Here is a 16,218-nt window from a genome sequence, read left to right on the forward strand (position 1 = left end):
AAATAAATATATATTATAAAAAATATATATGGTATATTTTAAATTTACTAAATTACAACTTTGTCATTATAAATATGTGATTAAGTTAAGTTTCAATAGAAATACAGTGTGTTTATTTGGTATGTTTTTACACATATTTTAAAGACAGAAATAATTATAACATTAAATATGATGTACATAAAGCATTAGAAATCACCTTTGAGTAGAGCTAATTGCATTTATCAAATTAAACTATAATACTTTTTATTTAGTTTGCAAGCAAAATGCAATTAAGTGTCTGAAAATATATAGTCAAAAAATTTTTTAAATGTTTTTTTGAGTTTCTTCTGCTCACCAAGCCTGCATTTATTTGATCCAAAGTACAGTGAAATTTTGAAATATTTTTACTATTTAAAATAAGTGTTTTATATTTGAATATATTTTAAAATGTAATTCATTCCTGTGATTTCAAAGCTAAATTTTTAGCGTCACATGCTCCTTCAGAAATCATTCTAATATTCGGATTTGCTGCTCAAAAACATTTATTATTATCATGTTGAAAACGGCTGAGTAGAATTTGTTTTGGGTTTCTTTGATGAAAGGAAAGTTCAGAAGAACAGCATTTATCTGAAATGGAAATCTTTTATAACATTATAAATGTCTTTATCATCATTTTTGATAAATACAGCATCCTTGCTAGATAAAAGTATTAATTTCTATCATTTCTTTCCAGAAAAATAGTGTATAATGTTACAAATGCCTTTTATTTCAGAAGAATCATGAACAAAATGTACTAAACTGTTTGAAATATTGATAATAATGAAATATGTTAGCTTAAACAGCAAACCAGCATATGTGAATGATTTCTGAAGGATCATGTGACACTGAAGGCTAGAGTAATGCTGCTAAAAATTCAGCTTTGATCACAGAAATTAATTGCATTTTGAAAGACGTTCTAATAGAAAACAGTATTTAAATAATACAAATTTTACAGTATAACAGTTTTTGCTGCACATTGGTCCAATAAATGCAGGCTTGGTGAGCAGAAGAAACTTCTTTATAAAGGCATTTAAATATATTCTTTTAAAGTGTATTAATTATACTATAGATACTCGGTAACACTTTAGAATAGGGAACGCTTATTCATTATTAACTATGAATTTCTCCTCAATAAATTCCTAATTTGCTGCTTATTAATATTTAGTTAGGTAGTTGTTAAGGTCATGTAGAATGATGCATTAATATGTGCTTAATTAGTACTAATAAATGGCTAATATTCTATTAATATGCATACTAATAAGCAACCAGTTAAGAAACCGTAAAATAAAGTGTTGCCAGATACTCTTTAATATAATAATATTTCCGAAGTGATAGTTTAAATACTTTGGTCTTTATATGACCAGTTGTATTTTTGCAAATAGACACTTTTTATGTTTGTCTACTAAAATTATAAATAGATTAGATCAGATTTGTGTATCCAAACTTACTGGTAGTAGAAAAGTAAAGTATTTCAACACCCAATGAATACAGACAGACTTCATCTTCAAACTGAGCTGAAAGTCCAGCAGCAGTGATTGACTGATGTTGTTGTCTCAGGTTATGGGAACCGCGTGTGGATAAACCCGTCTCAGCGCACCAGCGGCGATTACATCCAGCCGTCCTCATTCTCTCGCGGTGGGAATAATGACTGGAGCCGAGGAGGAGGAGGAGGAGGAGGAGGATCGTCACGAGACATCAATAGCTCAGACTTCAGCTTCAGCAACCAGAACAGATTCTCAACGCTCTCCTCTCACAGTTACTCTGATAAAGGTGGACAGAGCTCAGCAGATGACAACGCAAAACATGTGTGAGTGCAATTTACATTGATGCATTCACAGCTCAATCAGCATATGAAGAGACGTTCACATCATTCAAGACATGGGGCAAAAAATGTATATATGTGACCCTGGACCACAAAACCAGTCATAAGGTTAAATTTTACAAAACTGAGATATATACATCATATGAAAGCCCAATAAATAAGCTTTCTATTGATATATGGTTTGTTAGGATAGGACAATATTTGGCCGAGATACATCTATTTGAAAATCAGGAATCTGAGGATGCAAAAAAATCTAAATACTGAGAAAATCACCTTTAAAGTTGTCCAAATTAGGTTCTTAACAATGCATATTACTAATCAAAAAATACATTTTGATATATTTATAGTAGGAATTTTACAAAAAATCTTCATGGAACATGATCTTTACTTAATTTCCTAATGATTTTTGGCATAAAAGAAAAATCAATAATTTTGACCCATACAATGTATTTTTGGCTATTGCTACAAATATACCCCAGCGACTTAAGACTGGTTTTGTGCTCCAGGGTCACATATTTATATCATTTCATATAGGTGTAAATATGACACAAAGTTTTTTCTTTAAAAAATCAGCATCATTACAAATGTGATAAATAAACAACTAGATACAGTTTGCAGAGAAAAACAGAAAGAGTTTTAAAGATTTTTTTTTTAAGTTGTAGGAGTTTAATGGTTTTCAGTCCAAAAAAGATTGAAGTTTACAGTAGTTTTGACGGCAGTGAAGTCTGTCAGAAGGATGGATGGATGGATGAATGGATAGATAGCATGTTTTAACATGTTTCTAACTTATTTAGCATGTTACGAGCATGTAGCTACCATGATTAGCAAGTTACTAGAATGTTTCTAGCATGATTAACATGTTGTTAGCATGTCTGTAACATGAATAACATGTCAATAGTGTGTTGCTAGCATGTTGTTAACATCAATAACATGTTTCTAGCTTGATTAGCAAGTTACTAGCATGTTTCTAGTGAGATTAGCATGTTGTTAACATGTTTAAACATGTTGCTAACATGTTTTTAACTTATTTAGCATGTTACTAGCATGTAGCTAGCATTATTAACAAGTTGACAACACGCTTCTAGCATGATTAGCAAGTTACTAGCATGATTAACATGATTTTAGCCTGATTAGCATGTTTCTAGCATGTTTGTAACATGGTTAACATGTCAATAGTGTGTTGCTAGCATGTTGTTAACATCATTAACATGTTTCTAGCTTGATTAGCAAGTTACTAGCATGTTTCTAGTGAGATTAGCATGTTTAAACATGTTGCTAACATTTTTCTAACTTATTTAACATGTTACTAGCATGTAGCTAGCATTATTAACAAGTTGATAACATGTTTCTACCATGATTAGCAAGTTACTAGCATGATTAACATGATTTTAGCCTGATTAGCATGTTTCTAGCATGTTTGTAACATGGTTAACATGTCAATAGTGTGTTGCTAGCATGTTGTTAACATCATTAACATGTTTCAAGCATGATTAGCAAGTTACTAGCATGTTTCTAGCCAGATTATGTTGTTAGCATGTTTCTAGCATGATTAACTTGTTAACATGTTTCTAGCATGTTTTAACATGTTGCTAGCATGTTTTTAACTTATTTAGCATGTTACTAGCATGTAGCTAGCATTATTAACAAGTTACCAACATATTTCTAGCATGATTAGCAAGTTACTAGCATGATAAACATGTTTCTAGCCTGATTAGCATGTTGTTAGCATGTTTATAGGATGATTAGCATTTTGTTAACATGTTTCTAACCTAACTAGCATTTTGCTAGCATGATTAGCATGTTGTTAACCTGTTCCTAGCATGTTTCTAGCATGATTAGCTAGTTACTAGCATTATTAACATGCTAACATGTTTCTAGTCAGATTAGCATGTTTCTAGCATGTTTTAACATGTTGCTAACATGTTTTTAACTTATTTAGCATGTTAATAGCATGTAGCTAGCATTATTAACAAGTTGCCAACATGTTTCTAGCATGATTAGCAAGTTACTAGCATGATTAACATGTTTCTAGCCTGATTAGCATGTTGTTAGCATGTTTATAGGATGATTAGCATGTTGTTAACATGTTTTTAACCTAACTAGCATTTTGCTAGCATGATTAGCATGTTGTTAACCTGTTTCTAGCATGTTTCTGGCATGATTAGCTAGTTACTAGCATTATTAACATGCTAACATGTTTCTAGCCTGATTAGCATGTTGTTAAGATGTTTCTAACCTAACTAGCATTTTGCTAGCATGATTAGCATGTTGTTAACCTGTTTCTAGCATGTTTCTAACATTATTAGCCTGTTACTAGCATTATTAGAATGTTGCTAACATGATGTTAGCATGAGTAGCCTGTTTTTAGCCTGATTAGCATGTCACTAACATGGTTCTAGTTGCTAGGGATAGATTTTGAACATTTCAATGTAAGTCTATGGGATTTTTCCAAGATTTAATCTGCATTTTTATGAAAAGCGTAAGTCGGATCAGTTAGAAAAGATCCAGCAACTGGAGTCAGATCAGACTGAAGATCTGGCCTGAGTTTGGAGTTTGGAGAGTTAAAGCTCTAGGAGCAGCAGCAGTCAAACATTTTAGTCTCAGAAGAATAGTAATAAATGTAAGTTTAAATAGCATTTCAGTAAGATGGCTTTCTCAAGCCAACTTAATTAAAGTCTTATGTACGTTTCAGACCCCATTTTAGCTGTTTTTGCTGTATTTCGCCAACAAAAATCATTCCAAACACAGCCACAGCACTGTTTCATCTCTCAGAGCAACATGACGGTGTTTCGTTCCTGAATGAATCAAGCGTTTAAATGATTCGCGCTCTTCTTAATTTGGTAATATCTCTTGGGTCAAAGCATGGAATCTGTCAAATAAGTTTTGTATCAATAACAAAATTAAAGAAGTGTCTTACAAAATACTTCATAGAATTTATCCTGCTAAGCATGTTTTGGAAAGATTTAAGCTTAATATTTTACACACCTGTGAATTTTGTGGTCAAGAAAAAGAAACCGTTTTGCATCTTTTTTTTTCATTGTATTTACTTGTATTTTTGGAAAGATATGGAATTCTATATTAACAGAAAAATGGAAAGTATGATAGAAATTTGTATTTGATGTGCTTTTTTATACAGAAAATGAAAGATTGAATTGTAAAGAACAACATATTATACATTTTATTTTATTAGGAAAATTCCATATGAATAAGAAAAAGTGGACTCAGTGTAAACCAAATTTTTCTCATTTAATTAATGACTTTAAATTGTATGTGAATCTCTTGGAACAAAAAAAAAAAAAACCAAAACATTGAAAAGTTGTAATGCTCTAAAAACATTAAAATATATGTAATTTAATTTCTTTTTTTTTCTATTTTGTTTCTTCTTTTTCTCTGGCAGCTAATGTTAATTTGATATGATTATGTAATACCTCTTGTTCTTGTGGCATTAAATTAATAACAATAAAAAAAAAAGATTAAAAAAAAGTTGATTTGCTTCAATCACAATAACTCACTTATTAACTTATTTAAAATTTCAAAACATTATTTCTGCATTTGTAACTGCAGGTTAAAGAAATCCATGTCCTGCTTGGCTTCATTAAACTGTGTATAAATGCATCTAAATGCATCTTAGATGCAACTTCTGCAAAGAAGAATTTTGTTGACACTGCTTTAATTTGTTTGGTAACAGCCGAAATGTATTATTATTAAAATTGACTGATTAAATGTAAGAATTAAACTCAAAAGATGTTGCACACTTTAAAAGAGAGGCTTTATAAAGGTAAAAATGAATGTAAACTTATTGAAAAGATGAATTTCTATCAGTGTAGTGAACTGTCCAACTGTCCAGAATATTGTCTAATTATATTTATCAATAGAAAATATTGAGATGTTATTTATTTTATTTTTTTGTCAATATGTTCTTTTTTTGGCTAGTAGAAGTTATGAATGGCCGGTAACTTGGATTTAGTAGCCAAATTGGCTGAGTGAGTGAAAAAGTTAATCTCAATCCATGTTTGTATTGTATTTGAGTTGTATTTATGCTTTAATTTCAGGGAAACAATCCAGAATGACATGGAGATCTGGCAGAGCTCTGGTCAGTGGCCGTTTTCCTGTTATTCTGCTCTCAACGGCCAGATCTCTGGTGAGTTTAGGTTTTTTTTTTTTTTTTGAGGCGTAAATGGAGGACTTTTTATTTTTATATTGTGAAAATATATTGTGAATTATGTGAATGTTATCTGTGTTTTTTGCAGGCTTTGTTGAGTTGTCTCCTGAGGAGCTGAGACTGGAATATTACAGCGGCCAAGCGTCTGGTGATTTACAGGCTTATGTAAGACCACGACTTCACTTCTACAATCAAAGGCAACATTATTAAGCAACTTAAATTTTATGAAGGCTGGATTTATTTGATCTAACATACTGTAAAAACATTAAAATATTATTAGAATTTAAAATGGCAGTTTTCTATTGAATATCTGTTGAAAAATAATTTATTTCTGCTATCAAAGCTGAATTTTCTTTGACCCAAAAACTGCATTTATTTGACCCAAAGTACTGTAAAATCAAAATATTTTTACTATTTAAAATAACTGTTGTCTATTTGAATATATTTTAAAATGTAATTTATTTCTGTGATCAAAGCTGAATTTTAATCATTACTGCAGTCTTCAGTGTCACATGATCCTTCAGAAATCATTCTAATATGCAGATTTGCTGTTCAAGAGTTTTTTTTATTGTTGTCAATATTAAAAAGAGTTGAATACATTTTATTAAGATTATCCAAGGATCAGCATTTATTTGAAATAAAACTTAACATTTATACACTATACCACTCAAAAGTTTGGAGTCTGTATAATTATTTTTATTTATTTTTTTGGAAAGATTATCGGAATTATTTCTTGTATTTAGCAGGGATGCTTTAACTTGATCAAAGTGATAAAGACATTTATGATGTTACAAAAGATGCTGTTCTTTTGAACTGCTTTATTCATCAAAGATACCTGATAAATTACTCACTTGATTTAAACATAATAATAATAATGATAAATGTTTTTCGAGTATCAAATCAGCATATTAGAATGATTTCACAAGGATCATGTGACACTGAAGACTGCAGTAATGATGCTGAAAATTTCAGCTTTGAAATTCAGGAGTACATTATGATTTTAAAATGTATTTAAACAGAAAACTGTTTTTTAAGTAGCAAAATTATGTTAAAATTTTACTGTACTTTGGATCAAATAAATGCATGCTTAGTGAGCAGAGGAGACTTCTTTAAAAAAAAAATGAAAAATCTGCTCGCCAACCCTGCATTTATTTGATCCAAAGTACAGCAAAAACAGAAATATTTTAAAATGTTTTTACTGTTTAAAATAAATGTTTTCTTTTGGAATATATTTTAAGATGTAATTTATTCCTGTCATTTTCAGCATCATTACTGCAGTCTTCAGTGTCACATGATCCTTCAGAAATCATTCTAATATGCTGATTTGCTGTTCATGAATTTGTTTTATTATTATTATTATTATTATTATTATTATTATTTTATTATTATTATCAGTATTTAAAACAGTTCAATACTTTGTATTAGGATTTCTTGACGAATAGAAAAATCCAAAGATCAGCATTTATCTGAAATAAAAGGCTTTTGTAATATTTTACACTACACCATTCAAAAGCTTGGAGTCGGTATAATTATTATTTTTAGTTTTAAAAGAAATTATCGAAATTAATACTATTTTTTAGCAAGGATGCTTTAAATTGATCAAAAGTGATGATAAAGCATATATAATGTTACAAAAGATTTCTATTTCATATAAATGCTGTTGTTTGAAACTGTCTATTCATCAAAGAAACCTGACTAATTTTACTCGGCTGTTTTCAACATCATAATGTTTTTTAAGCAGCAAATCAGTATATTAGAATGATTTCTGCAGGATCATGTGACACTGAAGACTGCAGTAATGATGCTGAAAATTCAGCTTTGATCACAGAAATAAATTACATTTTAAAATGTATTCAAATAGTAAACAGTTATTTTAAATTGTAAAAATATTTTACTGCACTTTGGGTCAAATAAATGCAGGCTTGCTGAGCAGAAGAGACTTTAAAAACATAAATTTGGACTGGTAGTGCACATCTTGCAATTTAAGAAAAGCCTCTTCTGCCAGCCTGCATTTATTTGATCCGAAGCTCAGCAAAAACAGTAATATTTTAAAATATTTTTACTATTTAAAATGACTGTTTTCTATTTGAATATATGTTAAGATGTAATTTATTCCTATGATTTCAAAATTCACATGATCCTTCAGAAATCATTCTAATATGCTGATTTGCTGTTCAATATTTTTTATTATTTTTTATCAATATTTAAAACAGTTAAGTACATTTTATTAGGATTTTTTGATGAATAGAAAAATCCAAATATCAGCATTTATCGGAAATAAAAAGCTTTTGTAAAATTATAGATTTTAAATACTTGTATTTAGCAGAGATGCTTTAAATTGGTCAAAAGTGATGATTAAGACATTTATAATGTTACAAAAGATTTCTATTTCAAATAAATGCTGTTGTTTGAAACTGTCTATTCATCAAAGAAACCTGACTAATTTTACTCGGCTGTTTTCAACATCATAATGTTTTTTTTGAGCATCATATCAGAATATTAGAATGATTTCTGAAGGATCATGTGACACTGAAGACTGCAGTAATGATGCTGAAAATTCAGCTTTGATCACAGAAATAAATTACATTTTAAAATGTATTCAAATAGACAACAGTTATTTTAAATTGAAAAAAATATTTTAATATTTAACTGCACTTTGGGTCAAATAAATGCAGGCTTGCTGAGCAGAAGAGACTTTAAAAACATAAATTTGGACTGGTAGTGCACATCTTGCAGTTTAAGAAAAGCCTCTTCTGCCAGCCTGCGTTTATTTGATCCAAAGTACAGCAAAAACAGTAATATTTTAAAATATTTTTACTATTTAAAATGACTGTTTTCTATTTGAATATATTTTAAGATGTAATTTATTCCTTAATTTCAAAGCTGAATTTTCAGCATCATTACTCCAGTCTTCGGTGTCACATGATCCTTCAGAAATCATTCTAATATGCTGATTTGCTGTTCAATATTTTTTATTATTTTTTATCAATATTTAAAACAGTTAAGTACATTTTATTAGGATTTTTTGATGAATAGAAAAATCCAAATATCAGCATTTATCGGAAATAAAAAGCTTTTGTAAAATTATAGATTTTAAATACTTGTATTTAGCAGAGATGCTTTAAATTGGTCAAAAGTGATGATTAAGACATTTATAATGTTACAAAAGATTTCTATTTCAAATAAATGCTGTTGTTTGAAACTGTCTATTCATCAAAGAAACCTGACTAATTTTACTCGGCTGTTTTCAACATCATAATGTTTTTTAAGCAGCAAATCCGTATATTAGAATGATTTCTGCAGGATCATGTGACACTGAAGACTGCAGTAATGATGCTGAAAATTCAGCTTTGATCACACAAATAAATTACATTATAAAATGCATTCAAATAGACAACAGTTATTTTAAATTGTAAAAATATTTTAATATTTAACTGCACTTTGGGTCAAATAAATGCAGGCTTGCTGAGCAGAAGAGACTTTAAAAACATAAATTTGGACTGGTAGTGCACATCTTGCAATTTAAGAAAAGCCTCTTCTGCCAGCCTGCATTTATTTGATCCGAAGCTCAGCAAAAACAGTAATATTTTAAAATATTTTTACTATTTAAAATGACTGTTTTCTATTTGAATATATGTTAAGATGTAATTTATTCCTATGATTTCAAGATTCACATGATCCTTCAGAAATCATTCTAATATGCCGACTTGCTGTTCAATATTTTTTATTATTTTTTATCAATATTTAAAACAGTTAAGTACATTTTATTAGGATTTTTTGATGAATAGAAAAATCCAAATATCAGCATTTATCGGAAATAAAAAGCTTTTGTAAAACTATAGATTTTAAATACTTGTATTTAGCAAAGATGCTTTAAATTGGTCAAAAGTGATGATTAGGACATTTATAATGTTACAAAAGATTTCTATTTCAAATAAATGCTGTTGTTTGAAACTGTCTATTCATCAAAGAAACCTGACTAATTTTACTCGGCTGTTTTCAACATCATAATGTTTTTTTAAGCAGCAAATCAGTATATTAGAATGATTTCTGCAGGATCATGTGACACTGAAGACTGCAGTAATGATGCTGAAAATTCAGCTTTGATCACAGGAATAAATTACATTTTAAAATGTATTCAAATAGACAAGTTATTTTAAATTGAAAAAAAATATTTTAATATTTAACAGCACTTTGGGTCAAATAAATGCAGGCTTGCTGAGCAGAAGAGACTTTAAAAACATAAATTTGGACTGGTAGTGCACATCTTGCATTTTGAGAAAAGCCTTCTGCTAGCCTGCATTTATTTGATCCAAAGTACAGCAAAAACAGTAATATTTTAAAATATTTTTACTATTTAAAATGACTGTTTTCTATTTGAATATATTTTAAGATGTAATTTATTCCTTAATTTCAAAGCTGAATTTTCAGCATCATTACTCCAGTCTTCGGTGTCACATGATCCTTCAGAAATCATTCTAATATGCTGATTTGCTGTTCAATATTTTTTATTATTTTTTATCAATATTTAAAACAGTTAAGTACATTTTATTAGGATTTTTTGATGAATAGAAAAATCCAAATATCAGCATTTATCGGAAATAAAAAGCTTTTGTAAAATTATAGATTTTAAATACTTGTATTTAGCAGAGATGCTTTAAATTGGTCAAAAGTGATGATTAAGACATTTATAATGTTACAAAAGATTTCTATTTCAAATAAATGCTGTTGTTTGAAACTGTCTATTCATCAAAGAAACCTGACTAATTTTACTCGGCTGTTTTCAACATCATAACGTTTTTTTAAGCATCAAATCAGCACATTAGAATGATTTCTGCAGGATCATGTGACACTGAAGACTGCAGTAATGATGCTGAAAATTCAGCTTTGATCACAGAAATAAATTACATTTTAAAATGTATTCAAATAGACAACTGTTATTTTAAATTGTAAAAATATTTTAATATTTTACTGCACTTTGGGTCAAATAAATGCAGGCTTGCTGAGCAGAAGAGACTTTAAAAACATAAATTTGGACTGGTAGTGCACATCTTGCAATTTAAGAAAAGCCTCTTCTGCCAGCCTGCATTTATTTGATCCGAAGCTCAGCAAAAACAGTATAATTTTAAAATATTTTTACTATTTAAAATGACTGTTTTCTATTTGAATATATTTTAAGATGTAATTTATTCCCTAATTTCAAAGCTGAATTTTCAGCATCATTACTGCAGTCTTCGGTGTCACATGATCCTTCAGAAATCATTCTAATGTGCTGATTTGCTGCTCAAAAAACATTTATTATCATGTTGAAAACAGCTGAGTAGAGTTTTTTTTATTTTTTTTATTTTTTTAGGTTTCTTTGATGAACAGAAAGTTCAAAAGAACAGCATTTTTTTAAAATGGAAATCTGCAACATTATAATTGTCTTTACTGCATTGCTTTCAGCTGAACTCCGTTCAGCAGCTGGCAAACCAGTGGAGGAGCAGAGTTCAGGAGCTGCGGACCATGAGCAGCTCCACTCAGATCAGTGTGGTAAGATGATGTGAAAGATCTTCATAAACTTCATCTGACACTGAACTAGATTGACAAACGTATCTTAAATCATGTGATCAATGTCCTCAGATCTCAGAGCTGAATAACCCCAGTTCACAAACATCAACACACGGGTTTGGGTCGACAGCATCAGGGTTCGGAAACACATCTTCATCAGCATCTGGCTTTGGAGCAGGAGGTTTGTTTTAGATACAGTCAGAAATCTGAATTTATAGTGTTAAAGAGCTCTTGGGAAATGGAGCTAAATTTATTTCAGATTATTTGATATATGCCCATTTGACTAGAATGACTCATGGGCGTTTATTGAAGGCGAAGAACCACCAAAAATGTCAATATTGTAATCGTAACTTAAGTTTACGTTTTTGTTCTGTTCAGTTTGTCACAAGCCAATGATTTTTATCAGGACATGCTTTGAAGAACTTTTAAATAATAAAAATGTGTTTAAAAAACATTTATGACAAGCACATATAAATAATCTTTTCTAGAGCGTTATATGCAGATTTGTGGTAGCTCTTCACAATAAGGTTTTATTTGTTAACATTAACATTGAAATATACTTCTAAAGCATTTATTAACATTAGTTTATGTTCATCTCAGCATTTACTAATACAAAGCTAACATGAAATCGCAGTTAATGCGTTTATAATTAAATATAAATAAACATAGGAACACTTAAAACTCAAATGGATTATACCAGGGTCTAAAATGAACACTCAGCAAATGCAAACTAGTATTTATGCAACATAGTTCTGTTTTTAGATGAGTTGTACAACACCAAAAAAGATTTTTTTACATTTTTATGAGTCTCTTTGATTCACTATCATTTCTTATTTGAGCAAAAACTGTAAATATTATTACAATTTTAAATAACCATTTAAAATAGCTCTGGTTTCAATGGGATTTTTTTGTATATACAGGTGCTGGTCATATAATTAGAATATCTTCAAAAAGTTGATTTATTTCACTAATTCCATTCAAGACGTGAAACATGTATAATGTATTCATTCCACACAGACTGATATATTCCAAGTGTTTATTTTTTTTAATTTTGATGATTATAACTGACAACTAATGTAAACCCCAAGTATCTGAGAAAATTTGAATATTGTGAAAAGGCTCAGTATTGAAGACACCTGGTGCCACACTCTAATCAGCTAATTAACTCAAAACACCTGCAAAGGCCTTTAAATGGTCTCTCAGTCTAGTTCTGTAGGCTACACAATCATGGGGAAGACTGCTGATTTGACAGTTGTCCAAAAGATGACACAAGGAGGACAAGACACAATGCAAAATTGCAAAAGAGGCTGGCTGTTCACAGGGCTCTGTGTCCAAGCACATTAATAGAGAGGCGAAGGGAAGGAAAAGATGTGGTAGAAAAAAAGTGTACAAGCAATAGGGATAACCGCACCCTGGAGAGAATTGTGAAACAAAACCCATTCAAAAATGAGGGAGAGATTGACAAAGAGTGGACTGCAGCTGGAGTCAGTGTTTCAAGAACCACTAGCACAGACGAATGCAAGACATGGGTTTCAGCTGTCGCATTCCTTGTGTCAAACCACTCTTGAACAACAGACAGCATCAGACGCGTCTCGCCTGGGCTAAAGACAAAAAGGACTGTTGAGTGGTCCAAAATCATGTTCTCTGATGAAAGCAAATTTAGCATTTCCTTTGGAAATCAGGGTCCCAGAGTCTGGAGGAAGAGAGGAGAGGCACAGAATCCACGTTGCTTGAGGTCCAGTGTAAAGTTTCCACAGTCAGTGATGGTTTGGGGTGCCATGTCATCTGCTGGTGTTGGTCCACTGTGTTTTCTGAGGTCCGAGGTCAACGCAGCTGTATACCAGGAGGTTTTAGAGCACTTCATGCTTCCTGCTGTTGAACAACTTTATGGAGATACAGATCATTTTCCAACAGGACTTGACACCTGCACACAGTACCAAAGCTACCAGTACCTGGTTTAAGGACCATGGTATCCCTGTTCTTAATTGGCCAGCAAACTCACCTGACATTAATCCCATAGAAAATCTATGGGGTATTGTGAAGAGGAAGATGCGATATGCCAGACCCAACAATGGAGAAGAGCTGAAGGCCACTATCAGAGCAACCTGGGCTCTCAAAACACCTGAGCAGTGCCACAGACTGATCGACTTCATGCCACGCCGCATTGCTGCAGTAATTCAGGCAAAAGGAGCCCCAGCTAAGTATTGAGTGCTGTACATGCTCTCATACTTTTCAGTTGGCCAAGATTTCTAAAAATCCTTTCTTTGTATTGGTCTGAAGTAATAAATTAAGTAATATTCTAATTATATGACCAGCACCTGTGTATATGTATGTATATATAAACGATCTGAATCAAATGATTCACAAATGGATAAACTTAACTAGTGGTTTAGTGTGTTGTGTTGTGTAGTGGAGTGACTAAGTCATTAGGTTTGTGCTCCTTTCCGACTGTCAAAGAGTTAAAGTTAAGTGTGTTCAGGTCAGTCTTAGAATGTTTCTGCTAGTCGTGTAGTGTGTCCCCAGCTTAATGGAACCTTATTGAAAAAGTGTTACCAAAATTAAGTCGAATTTTATACAATGTTTATTTATTGTATTGCTTGTTAATTTAATCTTTTAAAATGCAACGTTGTGTTGTTTTCTCAGGGTTTGGTTCGGCCTCTCAGAGCAGTAGCGGTTTCAGCTTTGCCCCGTCCAAAACTGGCTTTGAAGCGTCAAATACCCAACAGGCCCCTGATTTTGGCAGTTCTGCGTTCAATCAGTCCTCGTCTGGTTTCAGCACTTCTGCTCCATCTGCGGCCTCCTTTTCATTCGCACCTACAGCCACGGAAAACCAAGCCAGCGCTCCAGCGTTTAGCTCTGTGTCTGCATTCAGCTTCAAGCCATCTTCAGGAGGTCTGGGCACCGGGTTTAGATCCTCAGCACCGGCTGACAACAGCAGCGGCGGCGGCGGCGGCTTTGGTCAGAGCAGCGCAAGCAGTCCGTTCAGCAGCGCTCCAGCCGTTGGTCATTCAACAGACGGTCTGTACTCGGCCTACAGTGACCTGGCCGAAGAAGAGATAACGCAGTTCAAAGCCAAACACTTCACACTGGGGAAGATCCCTCTCAAACCGCCTCCTGCTGACCTCCTCATACTCTAATGCAGACTTTGGGGGTTTGGGAGCGGATTTGACTTTATGCAATTTTATTAAATGTGTGTATGGAGCAAGTCGGTGTGTTTCTGCGTTTTAGGAGACTTTCCTGCTACTTTTTCACTAATACAAAATGGGGTGGTAAAGTATTATCATGGTACACTGTGGTATTTGATGGTAAAATCTGTGAATGTCTACATAAATTTAGTTCTTGCAAATGAAACAATTTTTTTAGTATTATCTATCAATCCTTGATAAACTGCATTCCTATTTTCATATTGTAATATAGTAAATTAAGCTACAAACTCCATAATGCACAATGTTTATCTACAGCTAACGTTATTTTGAGCTGCAGCTTGTCATATTAATGGAGTGTTTTCACTAATTAGCAGTAAACCGGCTCAGTATGTTTGTAGATTTGTGTTGGGTGTTATTTTTGGAATGGAAATGTGGATATTCCCTTTGTAAACATACTTTTTGTCATAAAACTAATAGTACTGACACTGTTGTGTAAACAGCGCTGAAAAAGACGTGAAAAGCGGAGGAACAGACAAACTGATTCAATGGAGTGAGTCTGACTCATTTACGCTGGAACCCGCTCCGATTGATTCAAACGGATGACTATGAACATTCAGTTCAAGCGATTCACTAGCAAAAACCAGATCACATTAAAATGAATTAGATTCAGTTCGGGAGTTCAATGTGAGTTCGCGAATCATCGGATTCAGTTCACAACTTCGAATTGTTTGATTCAGATTGCGACTTTGCGAATCATTTGATTCAGATTGCGACTTTGGGAATCATTTGATTCAGTTCATTCGTGAACTCGCACCGAACTGAATCAAATGATTCGCAAACTCGCATTGAACTCCCGAACTGAATCAAATGAACTCCCGATCCGAATCAAATGATTCGCAAACTCGCGACGAACTCACAAACTGAATGAGAGTTCGCAAATTATTTGATTCAGTTCAATGCGAGTTGGAGAATCATTTGATTCAGTTCAATGTGAGTTGGCGAATCATTTGATTCAGTTCTGGAGTTCGGCGCGAGTTCGCAAATGAACTAAATTAAATGATTCGCAAACTCGCATCAAACTCCCGAACTGAATCAAATGATTTGCGAACTCGCATTGAACTCCCGAACTGAACCAAATGATCAAATGTACTCCCAAAGTGAATCAATGATTCGCAAACTCGTGCCGAACTGAATGAGAGTTTGCGAATCATTTGATTCAGTTCAGTTCAATGTGAGTTTGCGAATCATTTGATTCAGTTCTGGAGTTCGGTGCAGTTCGCAAATCGAAGTCTTGATCTGAATCAAATGATTCGCAATCCATGAGTCAAAGTCCCGATTCACAAATCGAAGTCCTGATCTGAATCAAATGATTCGCAATCCACGAATCAAAGTCCCGATTCACAAATCGAAGTCCTGATCTGAATCAAATGATTCGCAATCCACGAATCAAAGTCCCGATTCACAAATCGAAGTCCTGATCTGAATCAAATGATTCGCAATCCACGAATCAAAGTCCCGAT

The 16,218-nt window shown here is 32.3% G+C and overlaps 1 protein-coding gene across 1 annotated transcript; it reads left to right on the forward strand.

Moving 5' to 3' along the window:
- Positions 1-1,694: 1,694 nt before the first annotated feature.
- Positions 1,695-15,095, forward strand: LOC141289433 (nucleoporin NUP42-like). The gene is made up of 6 exons (XM_073821529.1): positions 1,695-1,825; positions 5,893-5,981; positions 6,091-6,167; positions 11,448-11,534; positions 11,625-11,733; positions 14,196-15,095. The coding sequence occupies exons 2-6, from the start codon at positions 5,912-5,914 to the stop codon at positions 14,687-14,689; spliced, it is 837 nt and encodes a 278-aa protein (XP_073677630.1). The 5' UTR covers positions 1,695-1,825; positions 5,893-5,911; the 3' UTR covers positions 14,690-15,095.
- Positions 15,096-16,218: the final 1,123 nt, after the last annotated feature.

Source organism: Garra rufa, chromosome 17 (genome assembly GCF_049309525.1).
Source record: "Garra rufa chromosome 17, GarRuf1.0, whole genome shotgun sequence".
NCBI classification, from domain to species: domain Eukaryota; kingdom Metazoa; phylum Chordata; class Actinopteri; order Cypriniformes; family Cyprinidae; genus Garra; species Garra rufa.

Bases quoted from the DNA above. Each gene is read 5' to 3' on its own strand.
- LOC141289433 (XM_073821529.1), top strand. From the start codon at position 5,912: ATGGAGATCTGGCAGAGCTCTGGTCAGTGGCCGTTTTCCTGTTATTCT. The intron at 5,982-6,090 runs GTGAGTTTAGGT...TGTTTTTTGCAG, and splicing joins TCTCAACGGCCAGATCTCTG to GCTTTGTTGAGTTGTCTCCT. The intron at 6,168-11,447 runs GTAAGACCACGA...CATTGCTTTCAG, and splicing joins CTGGTGATTTACAGGCTTAT to CTGAACTCCGTTCAGCAGCT.